Source organism: Cyrtonyx montezumae, unplaced genomic scaffold (genome assembly GCF_038088225.1).
Source record: "Cyrtonyx montezumae isolate F1298 unplaced genomic scaffold, pur_monq_1.0 scaffold_17, whole genome shotgun sequence".
In the NCBI taxonomy this organism is placed as follows: Eukaryota; Metazoa; Chordata; class Aves; order Galliformes; family Odontophoridae; genus Cyrtonyx; species Cyrtonyx montezumae.
The window spans coordinates 33,742,916-33,763,475 of NW_027071903.1; the positions used below are offsets into that span (position 1 = coordinate 33,742,916).

General features: G+C 52.1%; 2 protein-coding genes across 2 annotated transcripts; one reads left to right on the forward strand and one right to left on the reverse strand.

The window, feature by feature from the left end:
* On the reverse strand, nucleotides 1–8,114 carry CILP (cartilage intermediate layer protein). Its single transcript, XM_065734063.1, has 8 exons — nucleotides 7,990–8,114; nucleotides 7,317–7,400; nucleotides 6,862–6,915; nucleotides 5,423–5,608; nucleotides 4,216–4,530; nucleotides 4,024–4,132; nucleotides 2,913–3,070; nucleotides 1–2,380 (listed from the first exon to the last, which is right to left on the reverse strand). Exons 1-8 carry the CDS (start codon nucleotides 8,054–8,056, stop codon nucleotides 39–41), a joined length of 3,315 nt encoding a protein of 1,104 aa, XP_065590135.1. The 5' UTR covers nucleotides 8,057–8,114; the 3' UTR covers nucleotides 1–38.
* An 8,420-nt stretch (nucleotides 8,115–16,534) lies between these two features.
* On the forward strand, nucleotides 16,535–20,015 carry LOC136047275 (gonadotropin-releasing hormone II receptor-like). Its single transcript, XM_065734333.1, has 4 exons — nucleotides 16,535–16,547; nucleotides 17,425–17,927; nucleotides 18,310–18,511; nucleotides 19,034–20,015. The coding sequence occupies exons 1-4, from the start codon at nucleotides 16,535–16,537 to the stop codon at nucleotides 19,441–19,443; spliced, it is 1,128 nt and encodes a 375-aa protein (XP_065590405.1). The 3' UTR covers nucleotides 19,444–20,015.
* The last annotated feature ends 545 nt before the right edge of the window (nucleotides 20,016–20,560 follow it).

Genomic DNA, 20,560 nt, shown 5'->3' on the forward strand with positions numbered 1-20,560 from the left:
TCAAACGTGAGTGACTTTACCAAGGCTCTCCTCTAGCTCTAGTACGAGGAAGGACGTTGACCTCTCATTGAGATTCTGCTTTGGGTGATCTGGCGGCTTCCCACCGGCCTTTGGTACGCAGGACTCTCCCTTGGTGGCACCCGTATGGACTGCTGGCCTGAGTTCCTCTGGGACTCAAATAAGCTCTGCTCTGCTGCGCTCCGCTCCGAACAGGTGAAAGTCAGCGCGACACCGATATCGCTCTTCATGATTCTAGAGGTGCCATCTGACGTGCCATCGAAGCACCTGCCCAGAGCGATTTCCTTGGCGATCCTTGGGTCCTGGTCAGTGACGGTGTAGATGCCATAGTTGTGCCCCAGTGGGTCAAGCGGTGCCAGCATCGTGTATTCGCTGGAGTCGTTGTTAGTAGCCATGGGAAGGTGGTTCACCAGGTACTCGTGGAGCATGCTGTTAACGCTCTCCCGGCGACAGCTGCCCTGTGGGATGACTTTCACCAGCGTGCGGTCCACGCGGTCTTGGTCAAAGAGCATGCCACTGCACTTGAACTCCAGGCAGGCTGCTGACACGTCCCGCTGCTCAGGATCCCGAATGCTACGGACGTCCCTGATTCCATAGAGCCTGCCAATGGTACGTGGATGCGTCCCGCCCATGTTGCGAGACCTTATGTTCACTTCCTGGGGTCCATTAATTTTGACTTTTATGTAGCAGGCCCTAAATTCCATGGGCTTGGGCCACCATGCCAGGTAGTCATCGGTCCAGCTCATGAGGTCATCTTCGCTGAAGGGGACAGTATTGTAGTCGTACCGATCTCCCTCTATCCTGTAAAACCTGAAGTGAGCAGCACTGTATGGAGCTTCCTCGCATTCTTTCAGGTTTTCGTAGGCATAAATAGGGCCATTGTTTTCATCTGCAGAATTTGGACTTGGCTTGGCCATGTTGATTCTGAATGCCGTTTTCTTAGTGTTAGGGTCCTCGTGGTCTGTTCTCTGGTAGTTGAGCTTGTTGAGATAGGGCTGTGGGACCCCAATAGCATTAGGATTGAGTTTGGGAGCAGAGGGTACAGCTTCGAGTTCTTCACCCCCCAAGCTTGCCAAAATGTAAGCTCCGTAGGCCTCTGGGTTCTGCTCATCACAGAAAGCTGGCACGCAAGCGCCATTGGGACCGGTGACCACGCTATCAAAACGGCCCCACGCTCTGGGGTTGGAGGAGAACCCTGGCTGTGGCTCCGTGTTTATAACAGAAATCACCACCCCTTGGATCTGTTCGCTTGGCAGAAACCTCTCACTTCTGTATGCTCGGATTTTGACGTAGCACCTCCTGCTCTCTGGGACGTCCAGGTTAAAAAGCCGCCTTTCCTTGATCTCCATGTTCCCAACCAAAAAAGTCCTCTCCTCTCTCCTGTGCCGTCTGCTTTTCTCCAAGTTGAAGTCCCCTTCTTCCTCCCATAATCCCGTCTCAGGGTTCAGTGACCAAAGCTTCATCTCTTGTAGGTGCTCTGGCATCCTGACCTGAGCAGTGTCCAAGTGGACCTTCACATCCTCTGCATTAAGAGTCTCAGTGCCCTGTTCGTCGGTGAAGTCCACGGAAAACATGCCGTATGTGCGGAGTGGGAACACATCTCCTTCATCATCTACAAAGTTCAGGTCACTTTGTGTCACAGGTGCTGCTGAGAGTTCTCTCGGGTCCAGAAACGTCACGCTGGCTTTCACTTTACCTCTGTAAGGTTCCCCGTTCTTCCTGTAAAATGAATCAGGAGGGATTTCTAATTCGGCGATTGGATCATCATCTTCCTTTTCTCCCAGAGGAATTACACTGGTTTCAGTGGATTCCAGTGTAACAGGGGCTTTTTTTCGTAGTAACTTGATGTCATGAAACACGGCACCTCCGTTTTCCTTGAATGGCAAAACTTTTGTTGTGTTCACGAACTTCTGCAGCCGATCAACGAAGGTTAGAACCAGTCTCTCTGTATCCGGTGGGACGTGGACGGAGAAAGTTCCCTTGTAGCCAGTCATACTCACTCTCTTGTTCCCCACGTAGATGTGGCCAAACCTCAGTGGCTCACCATTATCCACTGCTGTAGCTCTTCCCCGCACTGTTATTTTTGTCTCGGTGCATTTTTTGCAGCCACATTCTACGGCAACTTTAGTGGGGAGCGTGTACCCGTCACACAGGATCTCTCTCACTTCCATCTTAGACACCCCGCAGCAGTAGGAGATGTTGTCCTTACAGCGGAGCCCCTTATCCAGCTTCCCAACACAGGTCTTGGCTGGGCACTTGCCCACGTCATAGTAGAATGAGTCAGTTGCTTTTTGGAAACAGTCATGTGGAAGACGAATGAGGTGGCTTTGGGGCTGGGAGCTGCAGGCTGCCTCCTGTTTTCCTGTTGAATAGCATTTCTTAATGAGCAGCATGAAATAATTGTACACTCATCTGTATGTGGTCTGAAACCCTCTGAGCTAAACATTGCTTCCAATCACAGGGAGGTTTTTGCAGCAACGGAACAGATGGTTTGCAGAATTTTGGTTAGCTGGATTCAGCTGGCCTTTGTTACACTGCAGCAGGTGCTCAGCTTTAATTTAAGGCACCTGATTAAGAGCAGTGCTGTTTGCAGGAGCGTCCCAGCTCCTGCTTAGCAGCTACATGCCCTGCAGCCACCTGGCTTCTTGGCTATGAACAGACCTGAATGGGTCCCAGGATTTAAAAAAGAAACAGAAATATTCACACGCTGGGCAGTGATTACAGTGAGAAATGACTGTGCCCGGTGGATTAAGTTTGGCAGATCGTCTGAAACCCAGAGCTCTGGTTTGTAGCTCTGGCTGATAACCAACACGCTCAGGCTTATCTGCTAACAGCTGCATGAGAGAACCCCTTTCATACATGTGTTGTAATTTCTGAGTGCTGTTTTCTCTTACCTATTATAGAAAGCGTGGCAGGTTGGGACTTTGCTGAACCCCCACTGCTGACAGCCTTGCAGAAGTACTCTCCTGCCTGTGCTCTGTTCAGGTTCTTCAGAATCAGGTTGTTTTTGTATCTGTATATGGAAGGATCCAGCAGGGAGCCGTTGTGGTACCTGCCAGGAATAGGCAGGCTGTTAATGGGATGGAGAGCTGACTGCATGGCCGGGGCAGAGCAGTGCCCAGATCCCAGCTGCATGGATTCTGCCACGCCTTCTGCCTCAGTTTCACCACTTATATAATGAAGCAGCCATATCCCAGGAGCTGCCTTTTCAGAGTTGTGATCCTGCTTCAAAGCATCTCCCCACTGTGTTGCATGGGGTGCTAGTCAGGCTGCACATTCTTGCAGGGGCTTCCCCTAAAACTGATTCCAGACACAGCTGTCAGTCATGCCTGCCAAAGTGTTTGAAACTCCTGTCTGGGTGTTTTTTCCATTAAGTCCCTCTGCAGATTGTATTACTGCACCTGTGAGAAATGCCAGCGCTGTGAATGTGCAGGAAATGATGGTTTGTAGCACTGGGTTCTCAATGTGTTTAAGCTTTAAAAACAACAAAAAAAAACCCAGCTTTATGGAGGTGGTAAGGAGGTATAGATCAAGTGTGTTCAACAAAATTCGTAGAATTGATGGAGTTGGAAGGTACCCTTAAGGACTAACTCCTCTGCAGTGAACGGGGACACCCACAGCTCCATCGGTGCTCACAGCCCATCCAGCCTGACCTTGGTGTCCTGAGGGATGGGGCACTGGATGTAAGGAGACTGTTCCTCTGGGACACACACTGTTCCTCTGGGCAGCCTGTGCCAGTGCCTCACTGCCCTTATTGTAAACAACTTTCTCCTTACATCCAGTGTAATCCTTCCCTGTTTTAGTTTGAAACCATTTCCCTTTGTCCTCTCACGTCAGACCCTGCTGTCTGTCCCCTTTTTCCTATTGTCCAGCCTGTACTGATAGCAGCTGTTGCTGTACCCAGGTGCAGGACCTAGCCCTTGGCTTTCTTGAGCCTCATGAGGTTCCCCTGGGCCCACTGCTCCAGCTTTCTGCCCTCCTGCCAGGTGCTGTGGGATCCCTTACCAGAGATAGCGATCTGGGGCCGGAGTCCCCACAGCATTGCAGCAGAGAGACACGCTCTGCCCCACTCTCCTTGCCTTGTCATCAGGACTCTTGAAAACATAGGGTTTGCCTGCAGGAGGAGAAAAGGCCACCTCGTTAGTCTTATTTTTGTTAATTGCTCTTAGATGGGCTTTCCCATCTCTCTAGTTCTACCTGATCTCTTCAGCTGCACTTGGAAGGCCAGGTTCCTCCTGTTGGTCTCCGGCACGGTGAAGGCAGCAGTTGTGTATTTGGCTTTCTTTATTTTGAGGGTGTTCCTGCCGTCGGGACAGACCCCAGGAATCCTAAATGTGCCCTTATTGTCTGCTGTCGTCAGCAGCTTGAGATGGTTGGCTTGCAGGTAGACCCGGGCGTTGTCTGCAGGTGTACCATCCTCCAAGGAGACCTTTCCATGCAGGGTCACATCCTCGCACATGCACGCGTCGCAGTCGGCGTTCACGCGGCCCATGGGGCAGGTGATGTTGCAGTCTGGGGGAGGCAGGAGGCTCAGAAAGCAGCCCGAGGCCCTGCCACGATCCCAGCACGGCCTCGTGCCTGCTTTGTGTTCAGATGCAATAAGGCAGATACTGCATCAGGAATAGTTTGCATCCAAAACGTATTTCTAGAGATTGTCGGCAGCTGTGTATTAGAAACACGGAGTGCTGAGCCTTGTAATTAGTAGAAAGCAGCCACGTGGGTATAACTACAGCTAGCAACTTTTCATTACTGTCCCCAAAGGGCAAATTTCAGGGAAGCTTCAATGCAGATCTACATGTGAGCTGAACCCTGGCAAAATCACAAATCCAAATGCCTTCAGCTTGGTAGATTCCTGTTGCCAACCCATGTCCAAATGCTGTGGCATTGGTTTGACATAAAAGCTGCCTTTCTTAGTGGCACCCTAGCTTGCATAGGACATAGGCTATCTGTCCTAATAGCCAAACTGTTAAACAAGCATTATCTGATGAGTCCAACAAATCGTCTCCCAGAATGATGCTGTGACATTTTCTTACCTATAGCAATTAATCCCACATAATCCCTTTTTCTTTCCATTTACAATGGCACTCCATTGTAATCACAGAGCCTCCCTCTACAGCAGCTGTGAGAATCTTTTTACTGCTGGAAGTAATTAGAAGAAATCAGAGAAAACCCTATAACAACCTTCCTGGGGAAAACACAGACTATTTTTGTGTGATTTGTTTAAAAAGGGGAGTATGAGGGTAATATAATTAATTACAAGCTGCAGTAACTTCTTCCTGGGGCTGGCTGCAGGCAGCTCTCAGAGCGCTGGCAAGGAGGAGAAAGGTGGGAACGTGACTGAGAGGAGAGCAAAAAGCTGATGTAGGGAGGTGAGATCAGGACATAAGTGAGGTTATATGAGCACCTGAGCAAACGTGTCCGATGCAGAGCCGCCCTTCCTCCATTACTTCGTTGCAGTGCACACCCCAGAGGCGGTCAGCCAAGCAGGACCGGGTCCTCTTCTGCACACCGGTTTGGCCACACTTTCCTGAGCACTCGCTCCATTTTGACCACGGAGACAAGAACTTTCTGGAATCTTGCACCAGCAGAGCTTGAATGACATCATTGGGGTGTTAGTGTTTGGATACTATGCACCTTAAAGTGTGCTGTGGGAGCTGGGAAATAAAGCACCTGAGAGCACCTGAACGCTTTGGATATCGCTCCCTGAATTCAGGACGATTAAAGCAAGCCCAGGGGACAGAGTGCAGCATCTCACACTTAGTCTTGAATAACTGTGGCTTAGAGGAAATCAAACCCACGTTGTGCTGTCTTAGGGGCAGCGCTCGCACGTGGTTAGACAAAAAGCAACAAAGAAGGGTGCTACTGTATGGTTGTGCTGGGTGTCCTTAACCCTGTTTCAACATATGTTTTCTGTAGGGTAAGCGTGTGTCCTGTTGGGAGCACCAGCTTTGCTGTGTGCAGAACAGAAGGCTGAGATGCTACTGGGCGTGCTGGGGACCTGCTGATTCGTCAGACACAGAGAGGTTTATTGGGAGTTCAGCGTGCGGTTGGACCTTCCAAGGAATGCCTTTAAAAGTCTACAGGACGTAATTAATTTAAGCTGTTGGAACGGGTGAGATCCACCCCCAGCCTGTGGTTTGGGTTTGTTTTGAAGTGACAGTGTTCTAACAGTGTTTATGAAGATGTGCTGGTGACTAAATGCTCTAAAAATGAGATCTCCTGGAAACGCGGCCGTGCCCCACTCCATCTCCCACACCTCTACTTCCAGCAGGATTGCTGTACGCCAGGGCAAGCTATGTCTGCTTAGAGGCAGGCAGAGTCGTGGCTGAACTGTGGGCATAGCAGAGTTTGAAAATGAAGCCCTGGATCCCACTAGCAGGTGTTTAAAGTTGAATAACAGCAGCAGTGCAAAGTCTGCTTCAGAGCAAGTGCTTGGTTTAGCTGGGTGAATTCTTAATGTGTTGGCACATTGACTTCTCCAGTTCAACATCCACACTGGTATGTCAGTTTTGACATTACTTAATAATTTGGGGTGCTTTAGAGGGGAGGAGGTGCACTCAGACTCAGTCTCTTTCTAGGAGCACGCTCAGAAATGCTGTCTGTCTTTGCCTCAGGCCAGCATTCAGTGTGCAACAGATTAGAGGGGTTTCTGTACAGCCCTTCACAGCTCTCCCTAGCTCATTTGTGATCAGCTGCTTGAATCTGCAGGGCTGGTGATGGTAAGGAAGGTGGAGGGGAGGCCCATGGCTCCGCATAGCACTTGGACAGTGGGAAAAGCAGAAAGCAGAGGGTGGGGAGAAGCCCAAGAGTGTACTGGGAGAGATGCAGGGATGCAGGACATACTGCGTCTGGCGTTGGTGAGGATCGGGTCTATCCGGCGGGAGCTGCTCCTGGTACCTGTGGGCAGAGGATGCATGGTGTGACCCTGACTGCGTGCTCAGCTCGTGGATGTCTCATAGACCAACCCCCAGAGGTGAAGGCTGAATTTGTGGCTCATTGCAGCTGTCTTTTTTTCTAATTGCTGTGGCCCAAACCTCACTGTTTTGCTGGGTGTAACCCACAGCACCGTTGTCCTCACCCTATGGCCCCAAGGACAAGCTGTGGTCACACAGGATTGGAGCCAGCAGCGTGTGTCAGCGAGGGCCCCAGCCCCGCCAGAGGGTGCGGGGTCAACGCCATTTGTTCCATTGTCTCAATGTCCCCTCTACTCCAATGAATTGATTCAGTTTGAAATTAAGACCACAAAGAATAAGAGATGTCCCAGTGAGGGGAAGCCATCAGGGTGGAACGTAACTCACCCTCTAGGCTGAGCATCACTATTGGTCTGAAGGTTTTCTGTCCTATCTGGATCCTGCCAAGGCCTTGTCTCACAAGTCTTTGACCTAGGGGGTCAAGAAATTAGAGATTAAAATAGATTATTATTAATAATATAATTGGATGTGAGTGGTCAGGCATGGTTTGGCTGTGCTCCACATCCCTCCTGCTGGGATTTCCCCTGGCGCTGTTGCATTTTGGGCTGGCTGCCCTCTGCGTTGGAGCAGCTGTGACCAAAACATCTTTTTATATCTGGAGGTATAAGATGTGTTTCCCCTCTCCCTGCATTGGGAAGGAACAAACCCAATGAGGGAATGAGCTTGGTTTAACCTGAAGAGCTGAGCCCAGGGCTCCCTGATGCAGGGCAGGGGGCTGGGACCTCCCAGGGCTTATAGCCAGAGCCTTTCAGAGCAAAATTCCTCTATAGCCTCAAAACAAATCCAAACAACCTGCAGACACCCTGCTCTGCAAAGCCCATTTAAGCAGAGTGGGTCCTGCACATCCTGGAGATGCCCTCACCATGTCTTCTGGTTTCATGGAGTCATTAAGGTTGGAGAAGATCACTGAGACGATCACATCCAACCGTCACCCCACCACCACCGTGCCCACTAAGCCACGTCAAAGCCGTGTTTGGGGACGCCAGTGTTGGGCCTTCACCTGAACTGGCCGTGGCTCCCAGCAGCAGCAGCAGCAGCAGAGCCCATCCTCTTGCGGTGACCAGCATCGTGTCCAGAGGTGACTGGGAGCTTCCTCAAGGACCCAGAGCTGTCCCACGTCCCCCAGACCTATGAGGACAAACCAAGCTGTGTTGAACCCTGCCTGGGTGGCTCGCTGTTCCCAGTGGGATCATAGGTGCCCAAACCCATCCTGCTTGCTCACCCAATCTCTCTCAGAAGTCATTCCCTTGCAGCAGCTCCCATCCCTTTGTCCCCCCACAGTGGAGGCACCGTATCCTGCTGCTCTATGCCATGGCATCCCATTCCCGCTCCAAATCTATTCTGCAGAGGAATGCTTTGTAATGACATCTCCTTACCCGGCCCTTTTCATTTTAAGTGCTTCTGCAGAGCCTCAGCCCCCATCCCTCTGCCCACAGCTTGGGCTCGGAGCCGCTGGGAAGGGGAAGGCTCACAGCAAAGCCGAGAGCGTAAAACCCCACGCAGAAGCCAAGCTCTTGCTGTGATGCTGTGACTGTCAGTGAGCAGCCAGAAATGGTCCTTTTTCCCATCACGTAGCCCTGTGGCTTTGGGGTCCCCAGGTTTTGAGCAGCTGTTGCTCAGTGACCCCGCTGCAGTTATGAGGGTGTTGCATTGTGCACCACGAGTAATGGATTTGGGGGATAATGGGGGTGCTCTGTGATCCTATGCTGCCGTAGCTGCTCAGTGCCTTAGTCTTACCCCTAAGCCCAGGCTGTGAGCATCAAAACCGCAGCCACTGCTAACTAATGATCCTCCCCAAGAACGGGTGCTGTGGGAATAGGAAATACTTTGATTGCAGCTCAGCGAATCCCAGTGAAGCACAAGTAACGAGCAACACATGAGCTGGATTCTGTGGGCTTATGGTGGGGTCACGAACTCACAGCCAGACAACAACCAGGAGAAACGCATGCAGGCAGAAAGCCCCGTTCCCACTCGTGGGCTATTTTGGGATCCGGCTGCAGCTCATCCGGGGTTTCAAACAGATGCGGGGACACATCCCCCCCTCCCTGGGGCTCAGTCCCAACGGAGCATAGGAACAAAGTTCCATCCTCCCCAAACCCCGCTCTGGACCCCGTGCAAAACCCATTTGGTGACGTTGCAACGGGATGGCTGGGGTCACCGAGCAGCCCCGCAGCTTCCCGCACCACAGCAATGATTCCCACTTCGCCCTCAATCACAGCCACTTGTAATTACGCCGCCTTAATTACCCAGCAAAGTTACATAATGCAAGCCGCGGAGGAAGGAAAAACTTAGCGTGGTTCTTTAGTATGATCATTATTTTTTTTCTCTTACCTACAAAAACCATCAAAACCCCCAGCACGAAGGAGTGAGTCCCGTCCTCCTGTTGTCTCGCGGGTTGGGAGCAGAAGGGATTCGCGGAGCCGTGGTTTCCCCGGGGCTCAGTGCTGCCTGCGGAGAGCGCGGTTCCCGCAGCCCGAGCGGAGAGAGCGCTTATATAGCGCAGCGTGAGGCTCCGGGATGGCACCGTGCCACGGGCTGCAGCGGGTCGGGCGGGCGAGCAGAGCGCCGGCGGAATAATCCCTCTGCGAGGTGATGGTAAACACGGGGCTGGGCTGCGGGAGTGGGGCGGTGGGGTTGGGGTTCTGTCCGTGTCGTCAGGCTGTGCTGTTGGGGATGCTCTGGGTTTGGTGTCCCTGAATGAATGGCGGTGGCAGGTCGGGTGGGATATCCCACTGGTGCTGCGGTGAGGATGCTCTGGGGCTCTCGGTTGGTTGGGGATGAGGTGGTGCACCCCAGTGCCCAAGGGTTTCCCGCATTTGGGGTGCACAGAGCTGTCCTGGGGACGTGGGACACAGGACACGGACAAATCTGGGGTATCAGGAGAAGGTTCTGCCCCAGAGGGCAGTGTGCACAGCCCCGGGGTTGTGGGAAGGGACACTTCTCTCAGCAGTAGGGTTTGGAAAGAGAGGTGATGTGGTGGCACGGTCTGCCCGAGGAGTGGTGGGGTCACTGTCCCTGGAGGTGTTCCAGAAGTGTGGAGATATGATGCTGAGGGACACGGTCAGTGGGCACGGTGGGAGGTGAGCAGGTGCTGGACTTGGGGGTCTCAGCAGTCTTTATTTAAGACTGTAACTGTTAATTCTATTGTTCTGGGGTGGTCCTGAGTGCCTACAGAAATTGGACTCGGTGAACACAGTGGGTTATTTCCAACTTGGGATGTTCTCTGACCCTATGGAGCAGCACAGAGCTGCAGGGACAGGATGCCATCCTCGCTGGCACCTTCCTTGCAAGTCAGTGTGCCCACATCTCACTTGAGCCACGGGGACAACCAACAAAGCCCCCACTGAGATCCCCCATAGAATTCAGCAACAGGAAATTTGGAGCCACGTGCAAGTGTGTACACCCGTGGGGCCATATGTGCTGCAGCACGGCACGACACGGAGTGTGCATTCAGCTACAGATGGGGGCAGGATGGGGACAGGACAGAACAGGACGGGCTGCCCTCTTAGTAATCCCAGCCCTGCTGCCAGAGGGAGCGGTGCAGGAGGACATTGATCAGTGTCACATAAAAATTAATTGGTGGTGCCCGGCGCTGACTCCTGTTTCTGTTTATAAGAGAAAAGAAGAAAACAAGCTGGGATTTGCCAAGAAGTGGCAGAATGTTTATCCAGCGGGCATGGAGCAGCCAGGTCAGGGGTTGTCTTGGTGCAAGCTTGGGCTGATCACAGCCCAGGGATGCTTGGGGGTGGGCAGCATGCTGCCTGTGGCCATGGGGAAGGATGCAGCTCAGAAGTGTAGATGTGCTACTTGGGGACATGGTTTAGTGGGTAATATTGGTGCTAGGTGGACGTTTGGACTGGGCGGTCTTACAGGTCTTTTCCAACCTTAATGATTCTATGATTGTTTGATCTGCTTATCCATTGCTGGCATTTCTCTGTGCAAAGCCAAGGGCTGGAGAAGCTGTGTTCCCCCCCCACCCCACGCTGTGTTGAGCTCAGGGAGGCCCCGCCAACTCTTACAGACTTTTTCCGTGATTTGCTTGCCCACGTGTAATTAGAAAACAATAGTGTATCGATGGGAACATTGCCATGCTTTCCCCCAACCCAGTGCCAAACTACAGTAGTGCACAGGGACCATGATATGGACAGTAGGACCCCACGTCCCTCTCCATGCTCCTTCACAGGACGTGCCCATCACTCTTCTCTTGTCCGAACCAAAGGAAAACGTGGCCGTGATGCTCACCCAGCTGGCTGTGCCTCCCCCACTGTCCAATACAACAGCGACACAGTGACCATCACCAAAATCACCACGCTGCACTGTGGGTCAGTGGTGTTTGTACCCTAGGAGGTCCATGAGGGACCAGTGGGCCACATTCCATTCCTCTCTGCCTGTGGCACCAGGAGGAGCTGATGCTTATTTTCCCCTGCTTTGTGTCTCTGGGCTTGCTCCTGTTTACGGAGATGGGAATGAAAATAACTGATTGATGACTTTGTTCCATCCCGAGCGCTTTGGGGAAGGCTGTGTGTTCTCGGAGCTGGGATTTCACTAAGCACTTGGCTCCCAGCGGTGCTCCAGCGGTGGCTGATGCAGAGCTGGAGCTGTTGTTTTTAAATCCTGTTTTGACATCCCAGGACTTGGACCGGCCCTGTTTATGGGCTGGAAGAAATTTTGGAGGTGTTGTGGGTCCCTGGACTTAGCGCTGAGGTTTGAACCACCACCAGCAAACCTCTCAGCTGCCTCAATATTGTTTCGCTTAAGCCCTCCTCCACCGCTTCATCAGCACAAAAAATCCAGCTGCCTAAAAGCTTTGGGAAAGAGCCCAAAGAAGGAACTACTGGAGTTTGTTTTTATTGCACGGATGAGGATTTATGGGCTGTGGCTGGGAGAGAAGGAGCAATCTGGTGTTTCCCCCTGGAAGGATTCGCTTAGGGGCTGAACCCATGGTGTGGGCTCCACCTGCAGCATTGATAGAATAGAGTCATAGAATTGTTTGTGTTGGAAGGGATCTTTAAAGGTCATCAGGTCCGACCTCCCTTGCAATGACAGGGATGTCTTTAGGTCCAGAGGAGGGACACAAAGATGATCAAAGGGCTGAAGCGCCTCTCAAATGTAGAAAGTTTGGGAGCTGGTCTTGTTTGGCTTGGAAAAGTGAAGGCTCAATGAGGGGAGACCTCATTACGGCCTTCCAGTGCTAGAAAGGAGCTTATAAGAAAGAGAAGAGCCAACTTTTTACATGGTCTGAAAGCGATAGAACAAGGGGGAATGGCTTTAAACTAAAAGAGGGAAGATCTAGGTTAGATGTTAGGAAGAAATTATTTAGAGGCCAGTGAAGCTCTGGAACTGCCTCCCAAAGAAGTTGTGGATGTCCCATCTCTGCAGGTGCTCAAGGCCAGGTTGGGTGGGCTCCTGAGCAGCCTGAGCTGGTGGGGGCACCCAGCCCATGGCAGGGGTTGGGGCAGGGTGGGCTTTGAGGTCCCTTCCAATGTAAGATCTGTAGCCCAATCAGGTTGCTCGGAGCCCTGTACATCCTGACCTTGAATGACTCCATGGATGGTGTATCCACTGACATTTGGGAAACAAGAGTAGGAAACACTGCAGAATGGGCACAACACGGTGGTCTGGAGTCAACAGGGTTCCCTGGTATGTCTCTCCACATGTCATGGCTATCACTGGACTTACTCTTTCTCCATTATACCTCCAAAGAGATGAGATGGGGGATGCTCCAAGAGCACCAGAAAGTCTCGATAGTGAATCTCTTTGTAATTACATTGCTGAGCATGGCTCATCTCAGCACCACAAGACGTGGCCACTGTTTCATAGTCATAGAATCATTAAGCTTGGAAAAGATCACCAAGTCCAACCATTGACCCATCACCACCATGCCCACTGAACCATGGCCCTTCCAAGCCCTCTGAGTACTTGATGTCCCAGCCAGGACCTTCCTGTCCCACACCTCCAGCGAGAGCGGCGCCGGGTCGGTGTGATCCAGAGGTCAACACTGGGCAGGGTGGGATGGGACCACACTTGGATGGCTCTGAATGGAGACATTTAACATGCAATGGAAGGGCAGCAGCAGAACTCCAACCCACAGCCCTCTGGGTGTTTGGTTTTGCTGCTTGGTGGACAAAGACCATCCTGTGTTGGCTTGGGCAATTAATTAGTTCTGAGGAAATCCATAGTTTATTGCCCTTATTTACAAGCGATTGCTGCAGGATCAGATGTACTCAGAGCTGGAGGAAGGTGGTGGGGTGGTGGCCTTTGTTTCACTCATAATTTTTCCTGCTCCATTTTTCCCTCTAGATCAGGTCAAGGCAGGAAGGGTGGCAGCTGATTGATGCTGGCAAAGCAGTGTCAGGATATCATGAACTGGAGCATCAAGCCAAGGTCTGCTCTTTGGCAATGTCTGGGTAACCCACAGTGCCTTGTGGGTATGGATTTGCAGATGGCAACCCCCAGACAAGCAGCATCATGTCCTTCCTCCCCCAGGAGGGATAGAAGAAGCCTTGGGTAGTTCTGTGGCTCGGCTCCATCCTGTGGATACAGCTTTTCCCATAAGAAACATCAGATATGGTTCCAAATACCCTTGGGAGTGTGGAAGAGAGGAGGGTGTTTGATGTGCATGGCCAGCAGGAAAAGGCCAGGAGATGACGAAAGCAAAGAGTATAAATAGGACAGATGAAAGAGGGCATGGAAGGCAAGGCCGAGGAGAGCCACCAAATCCCATCCAAAACCAAGAGCAAAATTGTTCGCTTCCCTAGGTTAGTCACAATGAAAACATTTGGATTTCATCACTTGTTCCAGCTCAAGAAAAATACCAGGGTCGGGCAGCAAGGTCACTGGGCAGGTCACCAAATCCATGTGCTGGTGGACTACACCTCAAGGTTTGTTCTAGGGAGACCAACTCACCCCTCTCATCCAGTTTAGAGATGTGGAATGGTGGGTGTGAGGGAAGAGCATCCTCCTTGTCAGCCTGCTCACCTTCATCCCATCCTTCCCAGCTCCCTGTGGACATTGCTAGGAAGGACTGACCACAGCTCGCTGAGCTCAGCAGCACCAGGCTACCAAAACCCAGCCACTGTGATGGGTCTGAGCAATGAGAGCATGTTTTTCTCAATGCTAGAGGCACGACACACTTGAAGAAGGGTCTGAGTGCTGCAGCACCTTAAGCTGAATCCAGAAACAGGGCATTATTGCACAAAGAACACCCCAAAAGCCATAAAGATACCTGGGAACAGCCATATGCACCCCATTGGGTACAGCCCTCTTGCTCTACTACTTTGCCACAGCCAAAGGCTCACATATGTCCTGTCCCCCCCCACCTCCCAACCCCCAGGCTGCTTTCTGCTGTGAATATTTCAGCAAACTGAGTGTGATGCACAACCCCAGTGCTGTTTTTAGTCAGCAGGAGGAGAGCAGGGAGCCACGCACTGTCTGCTGTGGACTTTGGGGAAGAACAGAAGCCATTCCAGGACTGAGCTCATCTCTAACCCCGGGAAATGACTTCATGGACACTGGTATTTACTCACAAAAACACTGCATGTCAGATGTCCCTGACTAGACTTTCTGTTTCGAGTCCAGTATGAGACAAGAATTTCCTTGGACAAGTGGCTCCGGAGACAATTCAAAGTTTGGAGGAGGAAAAGAAGAACCAGAAGAAAAATGTCTGCATCTGAGAGCCTGAAGGGTGAGGCTCTCTGAGCAAACTGGGATTCAGAGCTGCCAGAAGCACCTGCACAGAGGCAGGGAATGAGGGTCTGCAAGACCCCAGTCTCTATGGGATGTGCAATGCAAAACGTGCTGCAGCTGCACTTCTGCTGCAGGGGATTCTGTGCTCCTCGTGGTCCCAGGACAGCATCCCAGCCCAGTAGAGGCTGTATGGGAACAGCCCAGCAGCACTGCTTCCCAGTCCTGCTGCCCAACAATGTGATGGTTAAACCAGCACTCAGCAGGCAGCTGACCTTTAGGGAGAGAAGCAGCAACAACAACAAAAAGAAAACACAGGAGATTTACTTTGAAAAAAAGAAAAATAGGGAAAAATAGTCATTTTAACAAGGGACCACACCCTTAAAATAAGTCTTCTTAGTAATGCATGCCCAGGACATGGCTGCGTGATGGCATGCTGCAAAAATCCTCTCTGAACAGGGACCAAAGCCTTTGTTGTGGCATGAGTGAGGTAGACAGATCCCAGGAAAAATCCCATCGCTCTCTCGCGTCATGCATTTGGGGTCAGGAGGACATTTCCAGACAAGGGGCAGCTGGCCTTGAGGGAGGACAAACAGGGAACGCATTCCTGACCCACTATTTAATTGCCTTAGTGCAGGTGCAAATTGCTAAATGAAAGGAAAAATCAAGATGTGGGGCTGCATTCCTCTCTGCTTTAACTAGAAGAGAAGCCTGCTGTCACGAGTGAGCTCCCACCCAACTCCTGTGTGCTTTCAGTGTTTTTTTCTGCCCCAGGAGTGATATTTCTCCATGGATGTCCTAAGAAACCAGTGGGGAATGTCCCCTCCCCCCTGCCCGCTGTGGCTTTGGCCCTTTGGGGACAAGCTCCCTCCATCCCCACGGGCTGGCATTTTTGGGGTGACTCTGCGTTTCTCTTTCCCTTTGGATGCAGAAGTGATGCAGGGCATAGAATGCTGGATGTGGTCCCATAAGGGCTGTGCCTGCCTTGGTTCTCAGGGCTCTGCCACATGCTGCCTTTACCCAAAGCCCCAGGTGAGCCACCTGCTGCCATGGTACAATTCTGAAACCACAGAGGGGGGAAACAACCCCCAACCTCGTGGTTTTTATGCCCTCGTGAGCTCTTTGTCCACCCTGGGGCTTTGCCTAATCAAAGAATCGTCATAGAATCACTGAGGTTGGAAAAGGTTGGAAAAGACCTCTAATATTGTCCAGCCCACTAAAATGCTGAAATAAACACCACAAATAAATGAGATGGGAATTGGCAAAGTGGAGAGAAGTGAGTTTATTCATTAAGTCAGCAACACGACCCAAGTTTCTCCCTGGGTATAATCTCTCCTTATGGCATTTCCAGACCAGCACGCACCTGGGCTCACCTCTGGGCTCACACAGACCCGCAGAGCATCTCTGTGTGCACATGCCCATGTAGGCTGTGAGCTCTGGTTGTCTGAGCAACAGGATGCTCATCACCGACCGCGGCGATAATTAACTCATTTCTCTGTATTTATAGAAAACCGACGCGGTGCGTGCTGGCACCGGTCCCCGATGGGGCCACGTTTGGCCACAACACCAGAGACAATATCCTGAGCACTGGCCACTTCTTGCCATCCATCAGCTGCACTCCCACGGCTGGCTCATTAGGACTAAAAGCGGACGGCTTGTTGAGCTGGGAGGGCAGGGGTGCCCACCTCCAGGTTTGCTGCAGGGGATGTTTGCGTCGGCGTTGCCTTCTCCAGATGCCAGCAGCTGCGTATGCCTCAGCTAATAGCAGTGGAGCTGCTGGCTGTGCAGACACACGGATGCTCAGCACTGGAGCTGCCTGACTTGCTGCGGGGGACGGGCAGCATTTCTCTTCGCTTCAGGGCATGTGTGTGCCAGGTACGTCCCTGTCTGCTGAGACTAATCCACATGGACAGCAATGGCTTGGGACTTTGTGCTGCTTTTTCTTTTCTCTGCTTGCTTTTTGGGCGCTGGGGAGGGAGGGGATGGATGCAGTGATGGGAATGGAGGAGGGCATCAGTGTCTCCATCCCACAGGAATGTTGGATGGGATGGACAGGTTGCTCAGGGGAACGGGTTGAGTCTCTGTGGCTCATTTCAAGGTGGGGAATGTGTTATTGGGTATTGGCAACCACAAGGCTCTCAGGATGCTCAGAGACCTCCCAGCAGTGGGGAGCATGAATTCTTGTATGCCTGAGAGCTGGGAGCACTTGCCCTTGAAATGCGAGCTGTCCCTAAACTGGTTGTGCTCAGGAATAAAGGGGCAATTAGATCAAACTAGAGGTGCTCATCAGCTGGGCACAGGGCACCAGGCACTGGGGATGGAGGCAGATCATTAAGTGTTAACTTGCTAATGGGAAGCACTGCAGGGTTTTTTTAAAAGGATGAAATCTACTTGCAAAGGAAGGACATGCCAGGCCAGGCTGTGCCACGGCCACAGCCACCGCTCTCCAGCTGCTCTACTGCCTTGCAAGGAGCTAAAAATACATCTGGGCAAGCGATTGCTATAGCTACAGGGGGGCTGGGCGAGAGCCAGGGAGGGCACATGGGCAGCCCAAATGAGCATTACACATGGCAGTGGGGAGCTGGGGCTGATTGCTGCCAAACTGCACAGCCCACCTTCTCCCCTCCTAAGGGCAGATGTTGCACCAAGTGACGTAGACTAGAGCACTCACAGGCATGGGTTGATGATTGGACTGGACGATCGTGTTGGTCTTCCCAACCTTAATAATTAAAGATCTTTCCCTGATTACCAGCTGCTTTAATCGAAGCTGAACCACCCCACCACCCCACCACGGAGGGGGACACTGACACCTCGGCCGCTCGCTGCCCGGAGCACTGGGTCGAACCCCGCTTCACGCAGGCAGCAAGGGTGCGTGTGGCCATCACAGCCATATTCTTCTTGCTGGCAGCCTGCAGCAATGTGGCAGTGCTGGGCAGCCTGCTGAGGAAGAGGAGGAAGTGCCACGTGCGGCCGCTGATCCTCAGCCTGGCTCTGGCCGACCTGCTGGTGACGGTGGCAGTGATGCCCTTGGACGCGGTGTGGAATGTGACGGTGCAGTGGTATGGTGGAGACCTTTCCTGCAAGCTCCTCAACTTCCTCAAGCTCTTTGCCATGTATGCGGCTGCCCTGGTGCTGGTGGTCATCAGCCTGGACCGGCACGCTGCCGTCCTCCAGCCCTTCACCCGTGCCCGACGCCGCAATGGGCTGCTGCTGCGTGCTGCATGGCTGGGCAGTGTGCTGCTAGCATCACCCCAGGTAGGGCTGGGTTACTTCCTTATGGGGTTACCAGGCTGGTTGGGTTGGAGAAGGGGTTCAGCAATGAGTCCATCCTAATCCATTGGGTTCCACCATGGCCGGATTGGCTTTGCTGGGTTGGGTGCGCTGAGAAGTGGTTGAGGTCGCTTGGTTTGTTCATCCCAGAGAAGAGGAGGCTGAGGGGAGGCCTAGAACCTCCTCATGCCATCCTTCAGCTTCCTCCCAAGGGGAATGGAGGGTCAGGCACTGATCTCTGCTCTTTGGTGGCACCGGCATGGTCTGGAGAACAGCATGGAGCTGCATGCATTGGCCCCAAACACTGCCTGGATGCAGTGTCCTGCCCCAGAGCTTCTCTGAGTTGTGATTTGGTTCTTTATTTCAGCTGTTTCTCTTCCACCTGCACACAGTCCCAGGAGGAAACTTCACACAGTGCGTTACTCACGGCAGCTTCCGAGCGCACTGGGAAGAAACCGTCTACAACATGTTCACCTTCACCACCCTCTATATCACCCCCCTGAGCATCATGATTGTTTGCTACGTCCGAATCATTTGGGAGATCAGTAAGCAGCTAAAGATCAACAAAAGTAAGCAGGTCCTTAGGGTCCAGCAGGACTGTGGGATTCTCTAGGCTTGAGCCTTGCTGGGTCCATCCTTTGGGTTGCTTTGAGTGCAACCCAATGAGAGGCAACAAAGACTAGTGATATGATAAGAGGCAACAGCTTTAAGCTGCACCAGCGAAGGTTCAGGTTGGATATTGGGAGAATTTTTCTATCTGAAAGAATTGATGATCTCCCTCCCATAGGCTGCCCAGGGAGGTGGTGGTGGTGTCACTGTCCCTGGAGGTGCTCAAAAGCCGTGGGGATGTGGCACTGAGGGACACGGTCAGCAGGTGCAGTGGTGTGGGTTGGGTTTGGGAATCTCAGAGGTCTTTTCCATCCTTAATGATTCCATGATTCTTGACCCCCTCCTTGCTGCCTTCAGCTTCCTGTGGCCCACACACCACACCACAAGGCAGTCTCCCCTTGCTGATAGAAGCACTGCTGCTGGTGGTTACGTTCTCCTTGTTCTCTCACACCTCCTGCTGTCCTTTTGACTCTCCCCATCAGGTCTGGTAAGAAGTCAAAACGACCACATCTCCAAGGCACGCATGAAGACTCTCAAGATGACAGTTGTGATTGTTGCCACCTTCATCATCTGCTGGACCCCGTACTACCTCCTGGGCTTGTGGTACTGGTTCCAGCCGGCCATGATCCAGAGGATGCCCGAGTACATCAACCACACCTTCTTTCTCTTTGGCTTGCTGCACACATGCACCGACCCCATCATTTATGGACTGTACACCCCCTCGTTTCGTGAGGACGTGCAACTGTGTCTCAGGGGCATTGAAGCAGCCATTTCCAGGCATGAGAGACACAAACCCATCTCAGCCTCAGAGAATACCACCAAGGACGGGGCTGCCAATGGCCAGGTGGCATCAGGTGGCTCCAATGGGACAACTGTCAACACAGTGTGCTGAAGAGATGTACCCAAAAGGAGACTAGACGTGCAGTTTCAGGGGCTGCTTTGTCTGGTAGGATGATTTTGGAGACTGGTTCACCACCTGACTGTGGTGAGTATGGATCTATAGTCAGAAACCATGAACATGTCTCCTGCCTGTACTCACAGTGAATCCTCAGGTAGGAGCAGCTCTCCCACCCAGCACAAGGAAGATGCAGTAGAGAAGCTGAGCCTCATTCATTAGAGCCCCACAAGCCTGAGGTCTTCCTTGTCCAATCTTGTCCTCCCTATGGCATCCAGAACAGTTTTGGGGTCACTGCCTGACACCCTTCTCCCCTCAGACTGCCTCCATAGGGAGGAATGAAATGCTGTGGGGTTGGAGAAGGACAAGAATGATGCAAAGAGCTGCAGCAGGCTGAGATACGGCTGGAAGGGATGCAGTGGTGTTTCTTCTCATGCAGGGGTGGTATGGATATGTCCTTACACAGCAACAATCTGAGACACAGTGTTAACCAGGAGTGAGCGTTTGGGGTAATCAAAGAGTGAGAACAAGACCTGCTGCTGCCTAGCCCCTCCCAGCTGCCTCCATCCCCACCCCCTTTCCAGGGCATGAGCCTGGCAAATCTCACGCCCTGGTCAGGGCTGCAATCTCCACCTTGCACATGCTAACAGAACAAACCCCACCTTTTCTCCTCCCTTTCTCACTCGCACACATTTGCTTTGCCCTGACACCCACCCCTCACTTCTGCCCCAGTCAGAATGCACACAGCCAGAATGAGGGCTGTGGTGGAAAACACCTGTGGATGGAGGGCCCATCAGCTGCTCTGGGTGCCAGCTGGTGCTGATAGCCCTTAAATGCACAGCACAGAGAAGGGAAGCTGCTGGAAGGGTTGGGGTGGAGGAAGGAAGGAGTTGGCTGAGCTCTGGTGAGTAAAATGATTTATTTTTATTTTATTTATTTTTTTGGCTTTTCACCAGTGTGCCAGGTGCTGGTTGTGGAGTTGGTGGTCTTTGCCTCTAGGTGTATGTTGAAGGTGCGAGTTTATTCAGCTGTGTTTTTTTTTTTTTTGGATAAGGGATTACTTCTTTGTTTGTGATATGCTGGTTATTGTTAAATTTTTTCATTTGTTTGTTTT

Coding starts and splice junctions, on each gene's coding strand:
- CILP (XM_065734063.1), bottom strand. CDS start 8,056: ATGCTGGTCACCGCAAGAGGATGGGCTCTGCTGCTGCTGCTGCTGCTG. Junction 6,916..7,316: donor AGTGATGCTCAGCCTAGAGG/GTGAGTTACGTT, acceptor CTCTGCCCACAG/GTACCAGGAGCAGCTCCCGC. Junction 4,133..4,215: donor AGTGCAGCTGAAGAGATCAG/GTAGAACTAGAG, acceptor CTCCTCCTGCAG/GCAAACCCTATGTTTTCAAG.
- LOC136047275 (XM_065734333.1), top strand. Junction 17,928..18,309: donor TGCTGCTAGCATCACCCCAG/GTAGGGCTGGGT, acceptor TCTTTATTTCAG/CTGTTTCTCTTCCACCTGCA. Junction 18,512..19,033: donor GCAGCTAAAGATCAACAAAA/GTAAGCAGGTCC, acceptor TCTCCCCATCAG/GTCTGGTAAGAAGTCAAAAC.